The sequence below is a fragment of the Acomys minous genome (genome assembly GCF_964271855.1).
Source record: "Acomys minous genome assembly, chromosome: 3".
In the NCBI taxonomy this organism is placed as follows: Eukaryota; Metazoa; Chordata; class Mammalia; order Rodentia; family Muridae; genus Acomys; species Acomys minous.
The window spans coordinates 22,877,876-22,905,086 of record NC_140485.1 but is presented as its reverse complement, the minus strand read 5'-3'; the positions used below and the strand labels follow the sequence as shown (position 1 = coordinate 22,905,086).

General features: G+C 42.2%; 2 protein-coding genes across 3 annotated transcripts in view; one reads left to right on the top strand and one right to left on the bottom strand.

Moving 5' to 3' along the window:
- FAM227B (family with sequence similarity 227 member B) overlaps positions 1 to 27,211 on the bottom strand; it is a 160,812-nt gene that overhangs the window by 26,243 nt on the left and 107,358 nt on the right. The gene's annotated exons all lie outside the window — the stretch shown is intronic.
- The window catches only part of FGF7 (fibroblast growth factor 7), a 50,829-nt gene continuing 48,212 nt past the window's right edge, over positions 24,595 to 27,211 (top strand). The window contains exons 1-2 of the mRNA XM_084775518.1: positions 24,595 to 24,839; positions 25,442 to 26,003. Coding sequence (XP_084631644.1) covers positions 25,718 to 26,003 — 286 coding nt within the window. The 5' untranslated portion in view covers positions 24,595 to 24,839; positions 25,442 to 25,717. The remainder of the gene's footprint in view (positions 24,840 to 25,441; positions 26,004 to 27,211) is intronic.

Here is a 27,211-nt window from a genome sequence, read left to right as displayed (position 1 = left end):
TGGAGAAGACCCAATCTGAGGCAGTGCTGGAGAAGACCCAGTCTGAGGCAGTGCTGGAGAAGACCCAAGCTGAGGCAGTGCTGGAGAAGACCCAATCTGAGGCAGTGCTGGAGAAGACCCAATCTGAGGAGGTGCTGGAGAAGACCCAGTCTGAGGCAGTGCTGGAGAAGACCCAAGCTGAGGCAGTGCTGAAGAAGACCCAATCTGAGGCAGTGCTGGAGAAGACCCAATCTGAGGCAGTGCTGGAGAAGACCCAATCTGAGGCAGTGCTGGAGAAGACCCAATCTGAGGCAGTGCTGGAGAAGACCCAAGCTGAGGCAGTGCTGGAGAAGACCCAATCTGAGGCAGTGCTGGAGAAGACCCAATCTGAGGAGGTGCTGGAGAAGACCCAATCTGAGGCAGTGCTGGAGAAGACCCAATCTGAGGAGGTGCTGGAGAAGACCCAGTCTGAGGCAGTGCTGGAGAAGACCCAAGCTGAGGCAGTGCTGAAGAAGACCCAGTCTGAGGCAGTGCTGGAGAAGACCCAATCTGAGGCAGTGCTGGAGAAGACCCAAGCTAAGGCAGTGCTGGAGAAGACCCAATCTGAGGCAGTGCTGGAGAAGACCCAAGCTGAGGCAGTGCTGGAGAAGACCCAATCTGAGGCAGTGCTGGAGAAGACCCAGTCTGAGGCAGTGCTGGAGTTGGAAGACCCCGGGAAGAGAACAGGAACTACGAACACAGGCAATGCAGACAGAATACAAGAGATGGAAGAAAAGATCTCAAGTACAGAAGATACGATTGGAGTTATCATTACATCAGCAGCCAAAGAAAATGTTAAAACCAAAAAGTCCCTGACACAAAACATCCAAGAAATCTGGGACACTATTAAAAGACCAAACTTAAAATAATAGGAATAGAAGAAAGAGAAGACCCCAAGCTTCATGGCCCAGAAAACATTTTCAACAAAATTATAGAAGAAAGCTTTCCCAAACTAAAGAAAGAAATGCCCATAAACATACAAAAGCCTACAGAGCTCCAAATAGATTGGGCCAGAAAAGAAAATCCTCCTGCTACATAATAATCAAAACATTAAATGTACAGACCTTGAAAGATCAACTCTCAACTTCATATAGAAAAAAAAAAACACCCAAATCACTAAGACAATCCTATGCAATAAATGTCTTTTGGAGGAATCTCCATCCTGGATCTCAAGCTGTACTATAGAACAACAGTAATAAAAACAGCATGATAGCGGCATAGAAACAGACAGGGGGATCAACGGAATTGAATGGAAGACCCAGAAATAAACCCACACACCTATGGACACTTGATTTTTGACAAAGACAAATTTCATACAATGGAAAAAAGATAGCATCTTCAATTGATGGTGCTGGTCTAACAGGATGTTTACTTGTAGAAATATGCAAATAGACCCTTATTTATCACTATGAACAATACTAAAGTTCAAGTGGATTAAAGATCTCAACAAAAAAACCAGACACACTAAGTCTGTTAGAAGAAAAAGTGGGGAAGAGCCTTGAATTCATTGGCCCATGAAACAGCTTCCTGAACAGAACACAAATAGCTCAGGCTCTAAGATCAACAATTAATAAATGGGACCTCATGAAACTGAAAAGCTTCTGTAAGGCAAAGGACACTGTCAACAGAACAAAATGATAGACTACAGACTGGGAAAAGATCTTCACCAAGCCTACATCCAATAGAGGGCTAATATCCAAAATATATAAAGAACTCAAGAAAGTAAACACCATCAAACCAAATAATCCAATTAAAAAATGGGTTACAGAACGAAACAGAGAATTCTGAAAAGAGGAATGTCAATGGCTGAGAAACACTTAAAGAAATGCTCAACATCCCTAGTTATCAGGGAAATGCAATCAAAATGACTCTGAGATTCCATCTTACACCTACCAGAATGGCTAAAATAGAAAACTCTACTGACAGCACATGCTGATGAGGATGTAGGAAAAGGGGACCAATTCTCCATTGCTGAGTGGTATAGCTAGGTCTTGAGGTAGAACAATTCCCAATTTTCTGACAAAGTACCAGATGGATTTCCAAAGTGGTTGTACAAGTTTGCATTCCTACCAGCAATGGAGGACTGTTGCCTTTTCTCCACATCCTTGCCAGCATGTGCTGTCACTTGAGTTTTTGATCTTAGATGGAATCTCGGAATCATTTTGGTTTGCATTTCCCTGATGGCTAAGGATGTTGAGCATTTCTTCAAGTGCTTCTTGGTCTTTTGAGACTCCTCTGTTATTTGTTTAGCTCTGTACCCTATTTTAAAAATTGGATTATTTGGTTTGGTGGTGCTTATTTTCTTGAGTTCTTTATATATTTTATATATTAGCCCTCTATTGGATATAGGGTTAGTGAAGATCTTTCCCCAATCTGCAGGCTGCGACCATGGCAACTCTCATCGGACTGGTTTACAGTTTCAGATGTTTAGTCCATTATCAACATAGTTAGACAAATTGGTGTGCAGACAGACATGGTGTTGATAGGCAGGCAGCAAGAGGAAACTGTGCCACACTGGGTGTCGCTTGAACATATAAGACCTCAAGGCTTGCATCCACATCAACATAGATATACTCCTCCAAAAAGGCCACACCTACTTCAACAATGTCACACCTCCTTAATAGTGCCACTCCCTATGGCCAAACATTCAAACCCATGAATTTATGGGGCCACCTATTCTAACTGCCACAACTGCCAAGTGCAAGCAAGTTGAGACCAGGCTGTGTCCTACTCTAAGATGCTCTGCACCATAGGAAACAGCAGTCTTTTAGACTGGGTCCTACTCAGAGATACTCCATTTTATAGGCAACTTCTAACTCCATTTTGAGGGTGGAGGAAGATTGGGATTCTGGGTGGATGTGCAAACAATGTCATCTGTCCTGCACCACTCATGTGTCACAACTGATAGATGACTTATTCCTAGTGGTAAAAGGGTTCTGTCTATAAGTTCATCAAGGTGAACTGAGACTATAGGGGTACATGAACATAGTAAAATCATATAAAGAGACCAGGTTCAAGGACTTACCAGACATGATAGGCTGTAACTCCCTCACCTGTCCCCCACAGGATGATGGATACCTAACAGAGCAACATCAAAGTCCCCTACACTGACTGTTATCAGATGCCTGGTATATGCATTAAGAACTGACAAAGAATTCCTGATCATCTCTGGGGCTTCAGTGTGGCTCAGTCCCTGCTGCTGATGTGACCTGAGCAATAGCAATCTGCCCATCTGAACCTAGATCGCGCCTGTCGCCTCGCCCTTTGATGTCTAGAGTTCTTTGTTCTTGGCCCTGGCTTTCCCATGGCCTGATTCTGTAGCAACAGCTTCTTCCTTGTGAGCGATTTGGGCTATCAGCATAGACTGCTTTCTTTTATTTTTTTCCAACATTTTTACTGAATCTTTGGGAATTTCACATCATGCACCCAAATTGCATTCACTTGCCAGTCTTTCCATGTTCTCCACCCCTTTTGTAACCTCCCCCAACAAAAATAAAAATACAAGTCTAGTTTGTGTTCTCTGTACACTCACTGGAGCATGGTCAAACTCTCGCTGGCCTGCCCTTTAAGTCCTCCTGCACTCCACTAGAAGCTAGACCTCTGTGCGTAAGTGTGAAGAGCTACCCATCAGCATCCTCATCACACTTTTTAAGTGTTCTCTTTGATGGCTTCCCGTTTAGGCTGTGACTTTTGGGGAGTGGGTCTTGGGATGGGGGAGGAGGTGTCACAGAAGTCTTCCTTGCCTCTCTTTCTCAACTATGTGTCTGCAGTCTTCACCATCACTGCGAAAGTAGCTTCCCTTGCTCTTCACAGTCAGTGAGACCCCGAGCATGGGATTCCACATGGTGTCTGGCAACAGCACAGACCACAGCCACAGTGCAGTAGCACCATGGACCTTGACAAGGCCCTCAGGGGCAGCTTGGACTATGGCCATGACGATGTGCGTTCACCTCGACACGGTCTTCCAGGCAGCAAAGCCAGAGGCCATCACCGAGGCATAGATCACATATGGCCACATAGATCACATTATGGTAGGGGGCAGGGCACGCCAGTCAGTAGGACCCTGTAACAGGCAGAGACTGAAGGACGCTGGAGAACCTATACTGTTAGTAGGTACCTTGATTAGACGTTTGTCCCAGGTTTGAGATTTAACATAAACCACACACATATATATTCAATAAATTCTGACATTTCTGAAAGACATGAATATGTCCATCTCTTTCTGGCCCAGTGCACTTAGAACAAAAGGATATAAGTCTTACTGGTCAGTTATTATAAAAATAAGTCAATAATACCCATACAGGCCATGTGGGACATTCAGCATTTGTTACAATATTAACAAGGCATGAAAGAACAGATTGGTTGTATCAGAAATGACATTTTTAAGATGAGAAATGGGATAGTTGTGCGATGAAGTAACTAGACAATTTCACTTAGCAATTTGATTAGACTTTCAGGGGTTCAGTTATGGAAACAATTAAACCAGTAGAGTTTATATAGGGGTGAGGCAGGGTGATCAGGCATTTGACCAGGAATGGAGGACCACCCTGCATGTAGCAAAGGGTTCCTTTGCTAATGTCTTTAAGAACGTGAAGGAAAAAAAGAGCAAATTATTAAAATGAGTGGTTGTGCTAGTGTAAGAAGACTTTTAAAATGTGTCAGGAAATAATACACTGAATGCAAATCCTTGAGGGTGACTGAGAAAAGATTGGTGGGTAATTATGACTTTATTTAAATACTATAGTTGTTACACAAATGATCTGAGTGATGTGGCTTTATCCCTGAAGCAATGAAGTTGTTAATGAGTCTAATGATTTCAGTGCATGAACTCCGTTCCCCATAGACTATCTGTAAAAGAGAAAGGTAGCATGATGATTTACGGGAAGTTGAAAGAGATTATGTCTCTTTCTTACTGTCATCTAAGAATTCAAAACATTTGCCAGCCCAGAGGAGTCCCTTGTGACAGCAGCAGCACTTTAGCACTACAGAAATAATGGAGCTGGAGCCAAGGACCCACAGAATGCTGCCACCTCTGCTGTACAGGAAGTGCATGGAGTTCACCCAAAAACCTTGAAACTGTGAAATCAAAGTGATTAAAGGATTCTCACTTTGGTGAGGTTAGTGTTGCGTATACTTTATATGTGTAATTTATTTTTTGTAATGTGTATGTGGAAGGGGTCATACACTCTCAAACACAGGGGGAGAAAACTGTCTCAAGGGTTGACTGTGTCACCCTCTCCGTGTGGATGTGAAATGGAGGGTGCTGTGGTTCACCCTATCATTTCCTTTGTCTGGAGCCATTGTGTTCTAATGGGAACAATGCTAGCCAAGGTCTTAGTGACGCAGTGCTGGTCCCCCACCCTTTCACCATCATCTTCCCATCAGAATGTTTACTGTAAGTCAGACCTCTGCACTGAACAAAGAAGAAGCATTTGATTCCATTATTTTAGAAAATAAATTATAGACTCTCAAACTCTTTTCCATGGGTGGATTCTCAATACTCACCACTAACAATATGCCTTAAAAATAAGCCCATATTCTAAGATCAAATTTGCAAAATTTGTTTCTGCTTTTAATTAAACCAAGCTCTTTCTCAGTGAATGAGAAATTAACAGTTAAAATGAATGATTAGAGTAAGAATGGGCCCTTGTAAGGCTGGCAATCCTAAATCCTTTTGATCTGGCTACCACTAAGCTGCTACCCTGACTGCAGAGACTCACAGAATCCAGACTTAATGAAACCAATCGCACCAGGGAAGGGGCATCATTTTCGAGTGCACAAGACACTTAAGAGGATTTATGGAGGCTTCGAATTAGTTGGTGCCTTGGGAAGACCTGTCTTTCCTAAAGATACTTCTTCCTTGGGGACAAAGACTGAGCCCTATTACATGATCTAAGCACCAGTTTTAATTGAAACTAATTGGTGCCGCTGTTTTATAGTGGAAAAGTGCATGGGAAAGAACACAGCAGCACACAGGACTGTTCCTTAAACATCTAACAGCATGAGAAACACCAAGGAATCATTAAAACACATTCCTTCACATTGAGAAAAAGGGCTGGAGCTTTACAGCATTACAGGTATTGGCAATGCTGTAGTGTATAGTGTTTGGCAATGCTGTGGTGTATGGGCAGGAGAAGGGCAGTGTGCAGAGCCAAATCATTATTTCCAACAAAGTGACTTTAAATTGGCTTCCAGTTGTGAAATTAAAGCATTGGACCCAATCTCCTAAGATCTCCAGGAAGAGTAAATGAAATTACATTTGTGAAGTGCTGGAAAAAGCGGACCTTTGATTTGAGCACAGAAGAGAAAGTGGACCGTACGGCAGTCAGCTGGGACTGGGCACAAGCCATAGAGATTTGCTTCACCGTCCTCGCTGAAAGGGGAGGCAAAATTATTTTCAAAACCAAGGATAAAGATTTGAAAGAAAGGGCGGACATAGTTTCCTCACCTCTCAATTTAAGGAAAGAAGACTTCATTATGTTCAAAGCCTAAGGTACAGTTCACCATGGCAGAGTAGCCACCATAGCAAAAAGTGGTTGTGGTCCTGGAGCAAGACAACTCCGGGAGTGTTGTGGCTGTACTCAGGAAGGGGAAGGGGGAGGGAAGGAGGGAGGGAGGGAGGGAGACAGAGTTAGAGAGAAGAGAAGAGAGACAGAGACAGAGACAGGGAGAGAGGAGAGGAGGAGGAAAAGGAGGAGGATGTGAAGGGAGGGAAGGAGGGGGAGAGAGGAGAGAGGAGAGAGAGAGAGAGAGAATTCCTGGTACCCCGGTTTATGGTTAGTGCTCCCAACATTAGGGGTGGGCCCACTGTTGGGGGTTGGTGTTTCTCGTTCTGAGCTCTCCAATAGACATAGGCTAGACTGCTGACAGCATCTCCAGCTACCACCTCCACATCTTAGTTGAACCTCTCAGGAGATGCTTGCTCATATGGGTCCAGAGGTGTGTCTCCCATATGATGCCCAGTCCCATCAAGTTGCCGATGAGAATTAAGCATCAACTGAGTGAGATGAATGGGGAAATAACTAGTGGACTATGATTACCTGGCACCATTTGACTTACGTAATTATCAGTTCAAACAAGGTTTGACACGATGACATAATTTCTCTTTATATTTAGGAAGGGAGGGGATTTTCTTTAATTAAATTTGTAACTGATACAATGGGAAAAGGGAGAGGAAATGAAAGGAAAATGCAAGAAATAACTATCTATGACAATTAGCTATGATGTTCATTTAGATGACATATTGCTGAGATTCAGTGTATGAAACACTTTTGTGAATGTTCCTAGTACCTGCACCTGAATACGTGAATGCGCCTGTGTGCATGTGTACACAACACACACACACACATACACACACACACACACACACACACACACACACACACACACACCTGTCAATCATGCAAAGGTTTCCAACTATATACTATTTCCTAATGCTTTATGTCATATTTCACTACTTTTACTTAAGAATGGCATGAGCCCATCGGCATTGTGTCCACAGGCAGGAAAGGGAGGGGTAAGGATGCTTGCGCACTCCTTAGTTGCTCCTCCAATCACAACTGCTTGACCCTAGAGATGCTCGCCTTGCGTGCTTGCACGCCATGCTTTGGGACCTGCAAGCTCCCACTGTGCTCCTTTCTCTTCACTCCCTCAACACTGCCTTCTTCTTCTCACTCTTTGCTCTCTTTTAGCAGTCAACTAACTGTATTTCCCCCACAGCTTTCATCTCAACTTTTTCAGACACTCGGCCTTAGATTTGTGTTTTGTAAACATATTAAAAAACGGTCTTCAGTGGATCTACTGAAGGCAGTGCCCCCACATCAGCATCTCTAACAACGAACATTATTTTTAAAGACGCTGGAAATAATGAGAACAGAAGTTAGCGCTGCAGAGGAGAGAACGTCCTTTAAAAGAGCTGATGCTCTCTGGTTGTTTCATCTCTGGAAATTCCCTGCTGACTCAGAGACTGCCAAAGGTCAGGCTTGTGCAGGCAGTGCTGGGTACAGAGGGATGAACCATCAGGGCCGTAGACGGTTATGTAGGCTGCTGCTCAGCCCTCTAGATCAGTGGTTCTCAACCTTCCTAATGCTGTGACCTTTTAATGCAGTGCCTCATGTTCCAGTGACTCCCAGCCATAAAATTATTTCTGTTGCCACTTCATAATTTTAATTTTGCTGCTGAGCGGCATCTCAGTTCCAAAGACCACTGGAAATATGTGTTTTCCGATGGTTGCAAACCCACAGGTTGAGAAACACTGCTCTAGATTGCTTGCACACAATGGCAGCTAATTTTTACCATGTTGTGCTTACCAGTGTTTGTGGTGGTATGGAAGCCTGGGACAGGGCTGGGCTAGAGTCATAGGGGTGTGATGTGAGGTCTCTTACATCAATCAAAATAGAGTTCCTTAAATAACGAAATACACAGATTTCCCCCCCTCAAGACATAGGCAGGGTGTTGAAGACGTGTGGGGCTGGTAGTTGAAAAGTTAGGCTCAATACATCCAAAGAACTAGAACTGATCACGCCATTGTTTTCAAGGCTCAGGGCCCACAGGTTGTTTACTACAATCCCAGGAAGTCCATGGACTCAAAGAGGGAAGAACCAGCAGTGGGATGAACTTGCTAATACTGCAGTACAGGCGTGATTCTGTTTACTGATGACTCAGTCAATCATGGTGTCTTAATCTCTCACCTCTACTGGGAAAAGGCAAATATTTCTGTTGGAAATTTCATTGTCTTAGTTACTTTTCTATTGATGTGAAGAGAAACCGTGACCCAGCAACTCTTAGAAAGCGTTTAATTGGGGGCTTGCTCACAGTTTTAGTGAGCTTCCCTTATCACCATGGTGGGAACCAGGTAGGTATGTCCCTGAGAGCAGTAGTTGAGAGCTTGACATCCTGATTTAAAGGCAGCTGGGGGGCAGGGAAGGGAGGGAGAGACCTGGCTTGTCTTGAAACCTCAAAGACCACCCCAGGGACACACCGACTCCAGCACGACCATACCTCCTAATCCTTCCAAACAGTTCCACTAACTGGTGACCAAATATTTAAACATATGAGCCTTTGGGGGTCATTCTCACTCAAACCACCACACTCATCTATATGCTCTGTAGTATATGTACACACACACACACACACACACACACACACACACATACACACACACTCATCAGTGTACAATGAGATTACAGGGCAAGCAAAGGCCACAAGAATATAACATAGATGATGCATGCATCAGGGTTGCTGTCTTTGATTTTCAGACAAGGGGCTTTAACATAAATTTGTTTAACACTTCAGTAGGCTAAAGAACAAAATGAAGGAAAATCGAAAGTGGGGCGTGGCGGTACACTCTTTTAATCCCAGTACTCAGGAGGCAGAGGCAGACAGATCGTTGTGAGTTTGAGGCCAGCTTGGCCTACAAAGCAAGTCTTGGACAGCCAAGACCCTGTGTCAAAACAACAACAAAAACAAACGAACAAACAAAAAAGAAAGAAAAGAAAATCTCATTAATACAATTCATAAAAAGAGCAGGGTATACATTTGGGAATTAATAACTACAACATCCAGTGTGTTTGGCAGAAGACTGTAGGCTCACCAACTTGAAGGACATACGTAGAAAATACCCACAGAGAACCGAAACACTCAGTACAGAGATGGTGGCAGTACTGAAATCCTGGAGGAAACAAGGGAGGGTACGGACACTGTAATACCCCAGCAGAGTTCCCAGGACTGATGGAAGATGCCCACTCTCAGACTTCAGAAGTGTAACAAATTTCAAGGATAAATTCAAAGACAACCAACCACATTTGCCTCACACTCAAATATGGAGAAATTAGAGATGGAGGGGGAAAGCCCCAGAACAGCCTGAGGGAACAAATACAACACTAACTTGCAAAGGGGATAAGAGTCTTAACAAAGGTTATGGATCAACCTGTAAGCACCCACACAAAAACAAAGACAAAAGTCAGGGTCACTCTGGAGACACATGTTCCACAAATATGAGGTTTGTTTTTTGTTTTTTTGTTTTGTTTTGTTTTGTTTTAATGTGAAAGTCAAATACAAAGAAATCCAGATTCAAAGTAAAGGCTGGAACACAGGACTTTAAAGTTTTTCTGTGTTAGTACTCATTCCCTAAGGGCTAATACTGTTGCCTATAATTGAAAACTGGACAACTTGCTTGCCTCTTGATTCCTTATAAAAAGGGAAGAACTATCCACACTACCCAGAGAGGTTAACTAGAAAGCTTTAGAGTGATGATGGAGTGGTTTATCAAATTGTCTCCACAGACAAAGGTACTCAGTGTACAAAGGCCACCAGGTAGGGTATTCAGCCTTCCCCTGCTGCAGACTGGCCATCTGCGTTCTGCACCTGTAGGCTTTGCTTTCCTGTGTGCGATAGCCAGATGGTGTCATGCTGTCTGTAGCTGTCTAGGGCTCATTTTACTTAGCAGTGCCCTGGTCAGCCCAAGGAGGGCACGGGGTTCTCTGGGACTGCAGTTACAGACAGTTGTGAGCGGCTGTGTGAGTGCTGGGAATTGAACCTGGGTCCTCTGCAAGAGTAACCAGTGCTCTTAATTGCTGAGCCATCAGCGCCCAGCCCCTTGGACATTTTTTCATTCTGCTAGAGTAATTCTTTCTCAGAATGTCTATAGTTGGTAAGCTTTTGAAATTCTTATTTGCTTGAAGATATTCAACTTCATCTGAATGACAGTTTCCTGTCTATTTTCATTAATATTTTGGGTCTCCTTTAAAAAAAACCACATCGCTTTCTTAAGACACCATATCATGTATGACCCAGAGGCCCTCAAGAAATAATTTGCTGTATCTTTACCTTTGGAAATGTTCAGCATTTTCTCTTTACTGTATGAGTGCAGACATCTCGCTGACATGGAGGTCTTTATTGATTCAGCTTGGCCCTTAGCGAGTCACGCCCATCTAACTATTTCAGTTTTCCTTGGTTTGGGAAAGTCTCATTTTTTTCTTTTCCATCGTATTCTCTTCCTGGAGACATGGTACATTACCTAAGGCTGGATTTCCATGCAAACATATGTGTTTATATATTTTCTGTATCTTCTGTCTCTCAGGGATGTTGCTCAACTTTTGAATGTGACATTGTAAGCCATCAATCTGTTGTCTAGCCGTTATAGTGCCATAACATTATTGATTCCAAAGAATTAGTTTTCAAGCAATATCTTTATTAGTATTAACTTTAAAAATTATTGCAACATAGTTTCAGATAAATTCTATGTAACCAAGTACTAGGCTTTTGTTACTGGGTACCCCCCCCCCCCCGGGACTAGAGAGGGTGGGGGAAAGGTGGGGGTGGTTTCACATATATTAGAAAGCATTCTGTGAATATTAGTTCAATAAACAAATGTGGAAATTCTGGTAAAAATGAAACATTTTATATTGCACATACACGGAGATCACAAAGACCAGCTTTATTGCTTCGTCGTGCCCTGCTCTCTCATCCGCACACGCACACCTGTATTAACTAAAGGTTAAGTGTGGCATTGTAAGTTATTGGCACAAGTCTGAGATGGGTCGTCTGTTTTCTAGGTGATCTTCTCCTCCTAGCTAGAGGGTTTCTCCACTGAATGCTCTGCGTGTCGCCTGGCACACAGTTGAGCTCATTGTACACTAACATGCTTCCCCGTGAGGGGGCGGGTTCATTATAGTCAGTCATCACCTCCTTCATGAAAATGGATTTTGCATCAGACAGAACTGCGGCTTGGAGTTCAGCATCTACCCTGGCATCCCTGTGTAAACATAGTAGTTTATTTAAATTTATTACCTGAATTCCCTTCTGCTATGACTCCTCATGTAGAAAATGAAGATAAAAGGGTAGCCATGCTGTTTTTCTTTCTTTGTTTCTTTCTATCTATCTATCTATCTATCTATCTATCTATCTATCTATCTATCCATCTATCTCTACATATCTAATCATCCATTTTTTTCTCAATTCCTATCTATCTATCTATCTATCTATCTATCTATCTATCCATCTATCTCTACATATCTAATCATCCATTTTTTTCTCAATTCCTAAATGAAGATTAAAAATAGCAGCAACTTAGAAGGAGTACACGATTCCTAGAAAATAGCCCAGCAAAATGCTCTATAAACATTGTACACAAAGAAGACGTATGTTAGGTTCATCTCCTGTTGCTTACTGCATTCATCTTTGTTTTCTCTATTTATTTGGCTTGTTCAGGCTCCCATCCTTCTCCTGTGTGGACTTCCACCCAAGCTCACCTGCTCCCAGGCGGTTCTTGTTCAGCTGCCTTAGAACGACCTTTATTATACTTGCAGTTCGCCTTGGGGTTTCGTTTTTGTACCCAGTTCCCTACTCTTTAGATTTATTCAGTAAATCAGTAGTTTATTATCCCTTTAATCTATCTTTGTATCTATGACAGATACAAACTAAGAAACTTGTTTGTGTCCCATAATTATGAACAACTACTCAAATTTGTAAGTGTCTGGCTATGGTTTATCTAACTCCTAAAGTTTTGTTCACAGCTGGCGCAATCCTGATGAGAGGACTACGCACGCATCGTTACGATGACTTCTCAGTTACCTCCCACTTGTGCTAGTACAGATGGTTTTTTACTTGAATTTTCAGTACATGGACTTTGCTCTCCTCATTCCCATAGAGTTTTGCATGTGTTATTCAGCTTAGCCCCCTAAGAAACAAACTGTGCCTTAGAGTTAGTCATTTTCCATGTTTAGTTTCCAAGCTCTCTCATTGTGAAAAACAGGCTTCCAAGTGTTAACATGCATTGAATGATGACCCACACCAACCTTCCTTCCACAAGTTTTTCTCTTACCAAGAAACAAACAAACAAATAATTAGTCAAGTGAGACTACTCACACAGCTCTTTACAATTTTTGGATAAAGGTCTAAATTGCCAGAAGTTACATCATTATGGGTTATTATTTGAGAATTATTTGCCTTCTATAATATGAAATTGTTCTCAGAGGAATACTGTTTACAATAGAAAACAGATTATTTTTTTTCAGAAAGGCTAGAAAAGGACAATTTATAAAATTATATAAGAATAACCTAAGGAGGCCCCTAAAAACCTCAAAAGTATGAATATGATAGAAAACACACGTGTGTGTGTGTGTGTGTGTGTGTGTGTGTGTGTGAGAGAGAGAGAGAGAGAGAGAGAGAGAGAGAGAGAGAGAGATGGGGGGATCAGAATTTTAAGATGCAGTGGGAAGGAGGAGATGAACAAGACTGCCAGCCTTTGCAAATATTTGGTATCACCAAATAAGTGTCAAAACTTAAATTATACCTAGGGGAGTAGAAGATAGGGAAAAGAGATGGCCTCTCAGTTTAGGAGGCACAAGCTAAGTCTAAAGGCATGAGGACTCAATACAACTCTATTGAGTCTAAATATGAAACCTTGTAAATAATGGTGAAGGAACCCAGACATTTTACATATTGTATCTCTGAATATTTCTTTTTTTGAAAAATAATAGAAACAGTGATATTTTGATATTTTTGAGTCTGTCATTTGTTTTTATATTTATTTTTATTTTGGAAATAAATTATATTAATATACCATAATATATCAGCATGCGGAGTAGAATAAAATAGGATGTAAGGAATGAGGAAGGCACAGAAACAAGGAAAGAACACAGCATAAATGACTGTCATTTTAATTTGTTTTTAACTGAGCTCTTCAGTTATATTAAAATTAGAATTAGTTTTAGGCATAAATAACATGATGGATATTACTCCCAAATGTATAATTTTAAGAGTCACTTAAAATATATTGAAGTTTCATGTGCTGGAGTCTCTTGGTTTGGGTCAGTTTCAGCCTTTCCTTCTAACCCATCTCCATTCTTTTGTGACTCCTACAGGACCATAGAACCACTGTCCACTAGGGACCCACAATGTCCACACTAGGCTGGTATGCCGTGACCCCACAGCCACCACACTTGACTAATATCCAGAGTGAACAAGAGCAACCAAAAAATGGAGCCCCCTCCCAACAAAGACAAGAGCGGATAGCTACACCATGAGACGCCTCATATGTCACAATTCCATATGCCGCCCAGATCCCAGTGCAAAAACACAGCATCAACAACCAAGGCAACATGCCATCTCCAGGAGCCAGCAACTCCATTGCAATAAATAAGCCCAGCTGTAGCACAAGCCAAGTATTCAAAATAGCAATTGTGAATACATACAAGGGACTTTATGAGTATCTCAATAAATGTCTTAATGAAGACCATGAAAATACAAACAGTTGAGTAAAATAATGAAAGCAATTCAAAACATGAAAACAGAATTTAATAAAGAAATAGAATCACTAAAGAAAACCTAGGCTGAAATGGAGCTGGAAATAAAAAGTCAACAAAACCCTCAGGGATACGCCTCAAGAACAGGTCAGGAGACATGGAAGAGAGAATTTCAAGCCTTGAAGACAAAGCAGAAGAAATAGATAGCTCAGTCAAACAAAATGTTAAACCTAAAAGTATACAGGCATGAAACATCCAGGAAATATGGGAAACCATGAAAAGACCAGACCTAAACAACAACAACAACAACACAACAACAACAATAACAACAAAGGTATAGTTGAAGGTGACAAAACCAGATCAAAAGCATATAAAATAGTTTTAAACAAAATCATACAAGAAAATGACTCCAATCTAAAGGAGGAAGTGCTTATAAAGATACAGGAGGCATACAGAGCACCAAATAGGACCAGAAAAGAAATTTCCCATGGTGCACAATAATCAAGACATTAAATATACACAACAACAACAAAAGGGTAGTTAAAACTGCCAGAGAAGCTGGGCGTGGTGGTGCATGCCTTTAATCCCAACACTCGGGAGGCACGGGGATGCGGATCTCTGTGAGTTCGAGGCCAGCCTGGTCCACAGAAAGAGTCCAGACCAACCAAGGCTACCCAGAGAAACTCTGTCTCAAATAACCAAAAAATAAATAAAAAACTGCCAGAGAAAAAAGACCAAGTTTTATATAATGCAGGTCCACTATAATGACATGCTTCTTTTCCAACAGAGACTCTGAAAGACAGTAGCATCTATATAGATGCTCCACAAGCTCTAAGATCCCACAAATGCCAGCTCAGACTACTATGCCTGGAAAAACTATTAGCCACAGGTGGCAGAGAAAGAAAAACACTTAATGACAAATACAAATTAAAGAAACTCTTGTCCACCAATCCAGTTCTACAGAAGATAGGAAAAAGAAAATCAGTCTGAAGAAGTTAACTACCGAGAAGACAGAAGAAATAAACTATCCTAGAACAATTAATCAAAAGGGAGTAGGACCCATATCACCACAACAAAATAGTAGAAATTAACAAACATTGTTCATTAATAACTCTTAGTATGAATGGTTTCAACCCCACAAAAAAAAAATCACAGAGTGACAGACTGTACTAGAAAACAGGATCCATCTTTCTGTGGCATCCAAGGAGCACAGCTTACCATAAAAAACAGACACCACCTTAGGGTAAAAGGAGGGAAAAACATTCCAGTTAAATGGACCCAAGAAGCAAATAGGTCTATAACTACTTTAATATTTCACAAAATATACTTCAAGCCAAAATTAACCAGACTATACAAAGGACACTACATATTCATTAATGGAAAAATTTACCAAGGGAATATTACAATTCTAAATATTTATACAGCAAACAGAAAGACACACAAGTTCATAAAAGAAATGCTACTACAGCTAAACTCACGCACCGACTCTGACACAGGGATAGTGGGTGGCTCCAGGACCACTCTAGCCAACAGGTGAAATGCTGGAGCTAAATTACACCAGAAACCAAAGGGACTTAATAGACAGCTATCAAATATTTCACCCAAACAACAACAAAATACTTTCTCCTCAGTAGCTCATGGAATTTTCTATAAAGTTAGCCACATATTAGGACACAAAGCAAATCTTAACTGATTCAGGAAAACTGAAGTACCACCCACAGCCTACCTGGCCACCACGGAAGAAAGATGGATCTCAACAGTACGGATTGCAGAAAGTATACAGACTCGTGCAAGCTGAGTAACTCAGTGCTGAATGAAAACTGGGTCAAGACAGAAACCCAGAAGTAAATTAGAAACTTTTAAGAATTGAATAAAAATAAAGACACAAATGGAAACATTATTTTTTAAATAATAAGAAAAAGAATTTCTTAGTTTGGAATTTGTTACCATTCAAATTGAGTTTGGGTTGAAATTTGTCTTTTGCTTTGTTGATGTTTCCAAGGTTGCGCAAAGTAATATAATTAATGTACCTATTGCCATAGGAGGTTTAAAACTGTTTAAGAGGGAAAACAGTTTTTAAATATCTTTTAGTAGTTTTGCATCTGTATTATAAATGTATGTTATATATTCCACAGTCTTTTACAGATTTGGCTAAGCATGATCTACTATAATTTACTATATGTATAGCGCTTGCCATTAGTGAGCAACATTCTTTTTAAAAAAAAAGATTTATTTTACCTCTGGGAGCTGGAGAGAGGGCTCAGCAGTTAAGAGCAGTGGCTGCTCTCCCAGGGGACTCGGATTGGGCTCTCAGAACCCACATGGCAGCTCACAGCTATCTGTAATTCCAGTTCTAGGAGGTTCAGCGTCTTTTGGCCTCCACAGGCACTGGGCAAAAATGTGGTGCACAGACATACAGGCAGGCAAAACACCTGAACATACATAATAATAATCTAAAAATATCTCTTTTACTTTTAATTATTTGCACGCATGTATGCCTGTATACTCTCTGTGTGTGTTGAGGAGGGGGACGTTTGGCACGGGCATACTTGAGTGCGTGAGTCCACTGAGGCCAGAAAAAGGTGTGGCACTCCCGGAAGCTGGAGCGAGAGGCAGTTGTGAGCTTCTTGGTGTGTGTACAGGGGGTTAGGTCCAGCCCTCTGATGGGTAGTCTGTGCTCTTAACTACTGAGCCATCTCTCCAGCCTCATTTCTTTTAAAATATTCTATAACTTTGCCCTTTAGCAAACTCACTCAGGCTGGAAACCAGCAGCGGCCATGTGCAGCCCCTACTTTCTACCTGCCTCAGTCAGGCTGGCCTTCTTTTCGTTCACATGATTATTTTTTTTCCAAGTGAAGCGTGCGTTGGCATCAGACGGAGAAGATTCGTTAGTTTTTAATGGTGTTCTTTTCATCGTGTGACCTATTTTGGTTTTGCATGCTTATGTTATTATTTTACTATTATGCTTCTTAATGAATATATTTTCTTCTTTGGAAGGAACTGTAAAAAAAATAAAAGCACTTTTATTTTAGGAAAAATGGCCAGAGGCTATTAAGCGTTTCTTAAAATTTCCAACATTATTTTTCTTAAGGAATCTGACTCTCAGAATCACGGGGATTGAACCGAGCAGTCACTGGAGATTTGATGACAGCTCAAAGATGCACTCACGGCCTCACACCAAAGGATTATGCATCTCAGTCTCTTCTATTAAAGTCATATAACATAACTTTGACTGTTCATATATTCCATTTGCTTTAATATCATACTCTGGTCATCAGAGGAATTCTTAATTATAAAAATGAGGGACGACTGGTTTAATGTAGTGTGTGTGTGTGTGTGTGTGTGTGTGTGTGTGTGTGTGTGTGTGTGTAGACAAAGAGGCTGACGTCAAATCTCTGTCTCTGTCACTGTCTACCTTATTTTTGAGATAAGGTCTCTTTTCTTGAACCTGGGGTTCAAGAAGCCATTTTTGCTAGACTAGCTGGCAGCAAGCTGCAAGGATGCTCCTGTATGCATCCCAGTGTGTGGTTACTGTCTCTTTCTGCCTTGTTTGGCTTTTACATGAGTGATGGGGATCTGAGACCACGTCTTCACACCTGTGCAGGCAGCTCTCTATCCACAGAATGGTCTTCACGCCCTCATTTTAAAACACACATTTTTAAGCACAGCACAGGAACAGTTTTTCATCTGTACTAGATACTACCAGACATTGATAAAAAGCATTTCTGTTTTCGCTTCTACACTCTTGTGTAAGAAGTTCATTTCAAGGATACCCCACTGGTCTCTGACACTGAAGTTACCATTTTTTTTTGTAATACTTATCCAGGCCTTGGTATAGTCTGATTGGCCAGTGGGTGGAGGCGCTCCCCCATTTCAAGGAAGTCAAGTCTACTGACAGTGGAGGCATCTATACAGACTTGCATTTGGGCCCTAGCATTCCTCACATTCATTTTCCTTAGTTCAGTAAAGGACAGCACTATTTACCCATTTTCACATGTCAAGCCTCTGGAATTTAAGTCTGATCCTTCCTTCCTCGTGCATTGCCCACCACCCAGCTTTGCTTCCAATGTGTGTCTGCACATTTGTTTCCGTCCCTGCTACTACAATCCCAGTCCAAGGCATGGTGTCTGGCTTGGATTTCATCCAGAGTCACCCCGTGGTCTCCTTACTTATATTTTGGTCATCACCAGGGGCTTTTCTTCTTACTCACTGTGATCCTCTGTGTTTCTATTTCCAGAACACAATAAGCTCATTTTCACCTCAGAACCTTGGTTCTCTCGGAACCTTTATCTAGAATGTTCTGCCTTCTGATTTCCTCTTACTCTTCAGCTCCTGGCTTACATAACATCTTTTTAGAAAGGCTCTCTGTGACCCTGTTCCATCCACTTTTTTTTTTCTGTCACTCGCTGTAATAGCAGCCTCTTTCTCTTTTCATGGTAAGCATGGCTCAACTGTTAACTTGATCTAGAATCACCCTGGAGACAAGCCCTGAGACATGCTGTGGGCTGTGACCTCAGTCAGGTTAGTCAAGGTAGGAAGACCATCTCACTTTGAGTGATTCTGGGCTACATAAAAAGGAGAAAGAGATCTGGATGTAGGCATTCTTCGTTTTCTGCTTCCTGACTGCAGATGCCACAAAAGCCCTGCTTCCAGGACTTTCCCCACTGTGTACCATGGAACTGTTGACCAAAATAAGCCCGTTTTTTCCTAGGGCTGTTTTTGTTAGTGCACTCCATACTAACACAAGGAAAAGTTACCAAACAGAAAAGTATTAGCAGGAGTAGGATTACTTTGATAAACATGACCATGTGGATAAGCCTGACCTTTGGAACTATCGTGGCTACACTGTGGAAAAGTTTGGTACTTTGTGGTAGGCATGTTGGGAGCAGAGGTTAATGGGGTGTGCTGGTGGGATCTTGGAAGACAAGAGTTCTGCGAGAAATGCATCCAGTGGAGACCTGGCTCATGAGGTTTCAGAGCGGGGAAAGGATTCTATCAGGGACTGGGCTAGGAGCCACCCATGGGAGATTATGGTCAGCAATATGACTTCATTCTGACCCTGTATTGAGAACTGGAGTGAAATTGAATTTAAAAAGCAGTGGACTCGATTTTCAGGGGGAGAAAATGTCTAAACAAGAAATCATCAGGCCAGGCTGAGAAAACATCTCTAAATGCTGAAGAGCTCAGCACCATTGAAGAGAAACCTCCTGTGCTACCCTGGGACAGAAAGAAAAGTTTTCTGAGGTCCAGTCTTTACCAACCAGAGGCTCTACTTTGTGAAGACCCAAGTTTGTTAAAAGGCAGAAAGCCTAAGCCAAGGGGCTTCCCTGATCCTCAAAAGGAACTGCCTAGAAATGCTCCCCCAGGGTCTACACACAGAAGATGATCCAGCTGTGGTCAATGGGGCCAGGCTACATTCAGATGACAGCAGAGCTTGGTGGGTTGTCTGTGTGGTGGATGGTCGTCCTTAAAGTGATGTGTGTGGGAGTCAGGCTGATGGCGATGGTTGCAGCAGTTAGCATCACTTGTCAATTTGATGAGATCTGAACCACCAGAGAGACAAGCCTCTGGGTATGCTGGGGAGATTGTCTTGAGTAGGTTCACTGAATGGGAACTCTAACCACTGTGGGTAGCACCGTTCCCTAGGATGGATAAGTAGTAACAAAGAATTCACCTAGGACGTGAAAGTAATAGTTGACAAGAAAAAAACAGGTATGGAAGAAATTGTAGTGGAAGAACTAATAATTTTAGAATCAACTGGAGGAACAAAAAAGGTTCAATACATTGGAATTAAATGTACCACTGAGAAAAAATATCAAATAATCTTTAAAGATAGCATGAGCATCCAGCTAGAAGAGAGGCTTATGGGTAAGTACAAATTGCCCTTCTCCTCTTATCCATCAGACACTGTGGTAGTTTTACACTGATACATTGTTTTTCGGGTACATATCCTTCAGTGGCTGATTGGAGAGAAGTCAGAATTAGCTGCCTTCTGTATCCTTTCCAGGTTCCTTAGCTGAGGCATACACAATATTGACACAAGGGAGATTAACAGAAGGAACCAGGCATCTTAGCTACATGCGTATGCTAAGGAGTCACACACAATAGGATTCTCGAAGGAAACTCAGACGACTGAAGCCTGTGTGGCGTCCAGAAGTATAGACACGAGTAGAGGCTCGAGGCTTCAGCAGGGCCTGTGGGAGTGGCGTGGGGAATCACGTGGCAGGCATCGGCTGTCTTGTACGCAAACTGAAAACTCTTTGGGAAAGGAAGCTGTCAGCAAGCGAACCTCAGGAAAGGTGTTAGCTGCGGTGGCAGCCCCTTCTCCCTGATGGGTAACACTTCTCTGAGAAATAACTCATGACTAGAGAGTTCTTTTTGAAGGATTAATTTCCCAGGAAAAGTCTCTGTGTCTGCGATTCTTTGAGGTTCTTTGAATGGTGTCCTCTGTTCAAAGGGATCAGCATGCTGTGGCATCCTGTTTCCTGAGCGCCTCACAGGTTTCCTTACAGCATTCTGCCTGTCTTCCTTTTCAAAGTCCCCTGTATCTGCCACTTTTAAAAGTTCCCCTACTACTGACCAGTCATAGTTTTAAAATGAATGGAAGTAAAAATTAAACCTTTTTTCTAACACATTGACATACACAAACACATGTAAAAATATTTTACTAGCTTTACCCCAAATTTTGTTGTCTTGCTATGTAGATGATTAATACGGGACCTGAGAATGGTAATTTATACAAACAGTGTAATAAACCCAGTGGCAAAAACTTCTGTTAGCATACTGGTCTGTCAAAGTCAGGCAGGTCTGGATAGCCTGACACTTCTCAAATTTAGAAGTAACTTAAGAAGACTCCAGGTGGTAAATAACAAGGCATCAACACACCTTAATTATACGGAGACTTACATCTGGCCAAACACTGGCCCACTACCTCCAGGAAGACCTGGCTTTAGGACTAACACCAGACTACAATTCAGTAAATTCATAGCATAGTTTGAGGGATTTTTACATTTAGATTAGCATTTCAGAGAGTTTCAACAAATACAAAATTAAAAGAAGCCATTTTATTATGACTCAGGGATACAAAGACTCAAACGGCATTTGTAAACGGAGATATTTATAAGTTGAGTCACAGGCACACCACAGTGCTGAACGGATGACTCACGCTTTGTATCTTATGTGCAGTTAGTGTTTACATGTCACAGCATCATGCCAAAGGCAAGCAAGCTGTTTATAGGATCAGGGACCTCGGGATTGCTCCACCATGGTTTGCCTCCCGGGTTTAACCAGGTCCATCATGTTTGGAAAGGCAGGTCTGTCTTCCTGTATCCTATTCTTTTTAAGGTGAGGCCAAGCTCCTTCTGCAGCGTACACAGTTCCCAATGCCAGGCCCCTGTCTGCCAGCTCCGCGCGTCTCTCTCTGCTCTGCCTCTTGCTTGTGAGCACGGGCCGTCGTTTGGGTCTTGGAATGTAAGAGCTTGGCTTCCCCACCCCATACCATCCCCAGATCCTCCTGTTTATGCTCTCTTCTCCCTGGAATGCACACTCTGGAAGGGCAGAGATCACTTCCAAAATGCTCACCGTTGTGTCTTCAGAGGGCTAGCCCAGCATCTGGCGGCACACAGCTGCTGCATAAATTATTTGTTTACTGGATGAATTAAGATGATAAGTAAGACTGGTTGCACGGAATGATCCAGAGTCGAGGCTGAATTTATATATCGAAACCACACAGGAAATGATGAGGACAAACCTAGTGTGGGGCTGACTGTAGGAAAGAGGAAGGGATAGTTTGGAATAGTGTAGCATGTAAGGCACAATATGCATAGTCATGTTCATAAGTACACATCAACCCCGTCCCAATTTCAAGAGCCCCTATCCAACCCCGGACCTGGACGACGGATGCTTAGACTGTCAGCTTTTGGAAAGTGACCCTACAGCTGTATTTGTATGTCATAAAATGACTTGCATTCATTATAATATTTCTACAGTAAAATATATGGGTAAAAATGAAACGTTCACAGAGGTTGGTTAGATGCATTGAAATATACTTATTCAATGGAGTAGCACGCAGAATAGGAAGTGAGTGACTTTTCTAAACTCTGAGATGGAATTTTGTATTTTCATTGAGTGAAAATAAAAGTGATGTATATAACAATGTTTTTGTGTATGATGATACTTCTTTGTATGTAAAAGGGTGGGGCACCACCTGTATATATGTGTATTGCTTGTTGGTATATGCATGAAAAAACTTCTATCAATTATGTCTTCACAGAATGAAGACTGTAGTGAAGACTGCCTGGGAAGAGTTAGTGGTTGATACAGCAATCAACTGTATAAAAGGAGTTCTTTGTATTTTTAATGTCTTTTATTGTATTCCCAAAGCACATCGAGCAAATACAAGTACCACTTCTGTCTGAAGCTTTTCACGGTTACCGTTCACCTTTAAAAGTCAATGTTTGAAGAATAGATGCAGATATTTTCTGAGGGATTTAACAAGCACATGGTGGAGATACTCTCACTAAGGATGCTGCTGCCTCTACTCGAAGGGTGGAGAATGGAGCCTTCCGAGCACTCGGTGCTTCTCCGTGTCTTCTTGTGCCACAGGAAGGGCAGATGTCAGCCACCATGTGACTCAAAAGACACAGAGAGCAGCTGTGCTACAGACAACAGAACTGCCAGCTCAGCGAGACCCGTTTCTGACAAGTAGCAAGGACAGGAGTGAGATTCCCCACCCCATCTTGGGCCCATCCTGAATAGATTATTTCCCAGTAAAGAAACTAATCAATATCTTCAAACAGAATTTAAACTAAAGATACGATTTCCTGCCTGACTATAACCTGCTCAGTGACATTGCTCGGATACCAATCTTATATAGCGATGTTAACATTGAGGGAACTCTCTTCTGCAGCACATTTTAAAGGGAGACTGAGCATTCTTCAGTGTGCACTAAGAACTGACTGCATAATCTTCATTTCTCTAGAGAGAACGTCAACTCAAAGAATTATGAATCCACTTATTATTAGCACCTCCCAGACTTTACGACATCACGAAGAAGACAAGAACACCATCATACCTTCTGTCCTGTCTTCTTTCTCCTTGGGAGAGAAATGATGGGACGGTCTGAGCCCTGTAGCTTTCAACAGATGCAGTTATTGAGCAGTGCACCTTCCTCTGTTTTGAAAACCTAGTGCGTCAACATTTCATGAATCAAAGACAACTGAGTATGTTTGAAATACGCTGGGCTGCTGACTCAGGCCCCTGGCAAGCACAGGCATAAGGAGAGTCCGAAAGGCATCCGTTCCAGTCAGTTTAGTTCTCTGTCTCTATTTGGTCTACCTGCACCACCTGGTGGTAGTGTATGTTAAGTGCGAAGGTAGGTGTGTGTGTGTGTGTGTGTGTGTGTGTGTGTGTGTGTGTGTGTGTGTGTGTGTGTGTGTGTGTTTTACTCATTTAGATTGGTGATAAATGGCTACATACTAAATATAAAATACAATTACAATCCTAGTACAGTAGAGACAAGAACTGAGTTTGGAAAGCAAAAGGGCTCTCTTATATATTGGCCTTATAATTCTGTTCCTGGGCTTATCTGTTCTTTCTTTCTTTTTTTTATTTTTATTTTTATTTTTTTTTATGCTATTGCTCTCAGGGAGGTACAAGTCAAATACCAAGGTGAAACCACTTTCTAAGAGAAAAATAGTTTTGCAAAACATGTGTAGTATAAATAACTCATGAGGCAGGATGTTACAATGACAGAGCAGCACTGGTCTGATTAGACATGGCCATTGATTTGATATCTGCAGCAGCAGCAAGCTACAGGGATGTCAAGTGACTGGTCCAAGGTCACACTGATTGTTAGAATCCCAAACCTGTACGAAACTACAGTCTTAGCCTAAAGACTCACATGCAGTGGTACAATATCTGTAAAAAGATATGTCCTTGCTTAGCCACACCTGCTTTCAGCCTCTGAGCCATGGGTTTCTCTAGTATGAAGGGCCAACGACCTACCCACACCTGCCAGCCAGCCAGCCAGCCAGCCCATATCAAGATCATCTACTTATGAAAAAGCCCTTATACATGTTCTAGGAAATGTTTTCCCAGTCTGTGAAAACACAACTCCTGCGTTTTAAAGGCCTGCCTGACATTTCCCTTTCTCCTTGTAACTGCGGGAGAATCAGAGTCTGTCTGCAGAGTGGATGTGCCCACATGTGGATTTGAGGCTAAGCTGTGGCCACAGCTCCCCCTTATGACCACTCCACAGTACACAAGCCTCCTTCTAGTCCCTCTGTTTTAGTCAACGAACAGCTCACTGGTTAAGTTTTAATTGCTTCCAATGAGGTCAGCAAAGGTATTTATTGAAAATCTCTGAATAAAAGGCTCCACGCACACACACACAAGCGCACGCGCTCGCACACGGAGAAAATCCTTTTGCCTGTTGATTTATGGAAACAATTATGGTTCTGCTGGAGGATTTCTCAGCTGAGAAATAGTTTGTAGCTACAGTAGAGAGGCTCAAGTTGCAGGAGGCAGACAGCAGACACGGAGCTCTTGTGTACCCAGCTGTTCTAAACAGAACAAGTAAGTTACTGTTATTTGTCTTTAAAACAATGTTGTAGCTTTTTTTTTTCCTGAAAGGTCTTCTCTTTCCGTGGTTATTGTGCTGAGGGGAAAAGACTTTTGAGCTGTGTAAGTATCTACAGAAATTGTGCGGCAGTACGTATGGGAAGAGACGCTTGAAGTTCTCCAGAACAATCCTGACACTTAACTTGAAAAATCTGGGCAGTTTAAGGGTAAATAAATTATTAAGCACCAACGTGAAAGCATATACTAGTGAAATCCAGGGAGAGTGTTTCTACTTTGTCTGTAGCGGCTGTACAACCTGATGTAAGTCGATAGCTCTAAGTACAGGGTGTTTCTTAGCAAGAGAGCAACTGAAATGAATGGTGCCGTTTTACTGTGGTGTCTCTCCATAACTGCGTAGCCCTTCTGAGTCTACGTGCAGAGTGGCGAAGATGCTAACGTCCTCCGTGGAAGCCGTTTTAAATGTGCCTTCACTGTTTAACTACACTGTGTGTTAAGACTACTGAAATTTTACCTACTGAAATTACACATACAACTTTTTTTTTTATCTCCCTCTCTCCTCCCCTCCCCATTCCTAATCTCTCACTCACTATGAACAGAAATCAAGAAGCAAACGGCACTGCAGCAACTGGCCTTGTTGCAACCTGTCTTTAGAAGGATCTGTCCATCAGCTGTGCTACTGGAGGAGGAATCCTGTTTTTTGGTATCAGAAGCCGAAAGATAAGGTTAACAGTTTGGAGAGAGCGACTACTTTTTTTTCCTCAAATCAATCTGCAGTTTACAGATAGGAGGAGGCCCATGACCTAGGAGTAGCAATCACTTCAAGCTTCGGGTCTCATTATGTTATTCCTGAACACCCGGAGCACTACACTATAATGCGCAAATGGATACTGACATGGATCCTGCCAAGTCTGCTCTACAGATCGGGCCTGCACCTTGTCTGTCTAGTGGGCACTATATCTTTAGCTTGCAATGACATGAGCCCAGAGCAAACGGCGACGAATGTGAACTGTTCTAGCCCCGAGCGACACACAAGAAGCTATGACTACATGGAAGGAGGGGATGTAAGGGTGAGAAGACTGTTCTGTCGCACACAGTGGTATCTGAGGATTGACAAGCGAGGCAAAGTGAAAGGCACCCAGGAGATGAGGAACAGCTACAGTAAGTGACGCCTTTACTGCAAGCCCTGCTTAGATCTTTGTGGTTGGCTTAAGGTTTGCTTTGAGGTGGCATGTTCTCCTTCCCTCTGGAAAAAGAAAATCAATGTAATAGCAACTCCTATATGGGGGTCTCTGCACTAAGTCTCTAAAATATCTCTGGGAATAGGGCGAGTGTGCCCACCGTGTGGTTGGAACCAATAGCACGAGCCGGTCGGAAAATACTGACGCTGTGGCTTAAATCCAAAATGCTCTTTAGTAAGAAAACTGTTCAGCGAGATCACTCACACTGACATGTGACTGTTTCCCTAGCAGAACTCGGTAGTGGTTTGCGTAGAGTTCTCAGTAGGTGTTCACCAAATTACCAGCCACGAGCTTGGGGAACAGAGAGTGTGTCTGTCTTAACTAATTAGTTTGCCTTTGAAAGGACGCTGTCCAGGTAAAAACCGGTTAGGAATCTTCTTCCTGAGCACCATCAACCCTCCTTAGTCAGTGAGTTGAAGTATTAGACTCCTTGGTTCCCCACCCAACAGGTAACGGAGCTTTCTAACTGTTTCCTGATCACAAGTCTGTGTCATGTAAGGTCTAAAGTTGCTTTAGGAGGAGCACACGTGTGAGGAAGTAGTGTGAGTTGGAAGAGAGGTTGTGCCCAGACTTTCCACTGGAATGCCCCACTTTCCCCTCAAGACCCAGTTGCTCTTTTACCTTATACTGTCAGGGCTTGAGCTTTCATAATGATTACAGTTAGTATCTAACTTTAGTAGTATTAAATCCAGTGGCATAAAACACATGCTCAACATTTACCTTAAGCATGTAGAACCCACAAGTTGAAGCAGGTTTGTTAGCAGTAATAACATGTGGACGGTGTTGACATGTGTGTTTGATAGTACATGTGGCAGACAGTACAGTGGGAAAGAATGCATGGGTGCCTGTGACAGGGTCACCCCAAGTGTTTTTTTTAATTTGCTTCTGAAATAGCTTTTGGGCTCCAAACTTATTGACCAATAAATATGAGTTTGGTGAATGTTTCCAAAATAAAAATGAGGGACCTCCACTTCAGCCATAACTGATACAAACTATAAGTGAAGAAACATGCCAGCTCTGGAAGACTGGTTCTGTGGAATTCAGCACAGCAAATGGCCACTGGAGGAGGTTTTGCTGAGAGCCACTTCTGCGTGGCCTGTTCATCTGCTTTGAAAATCATCAAGCTTT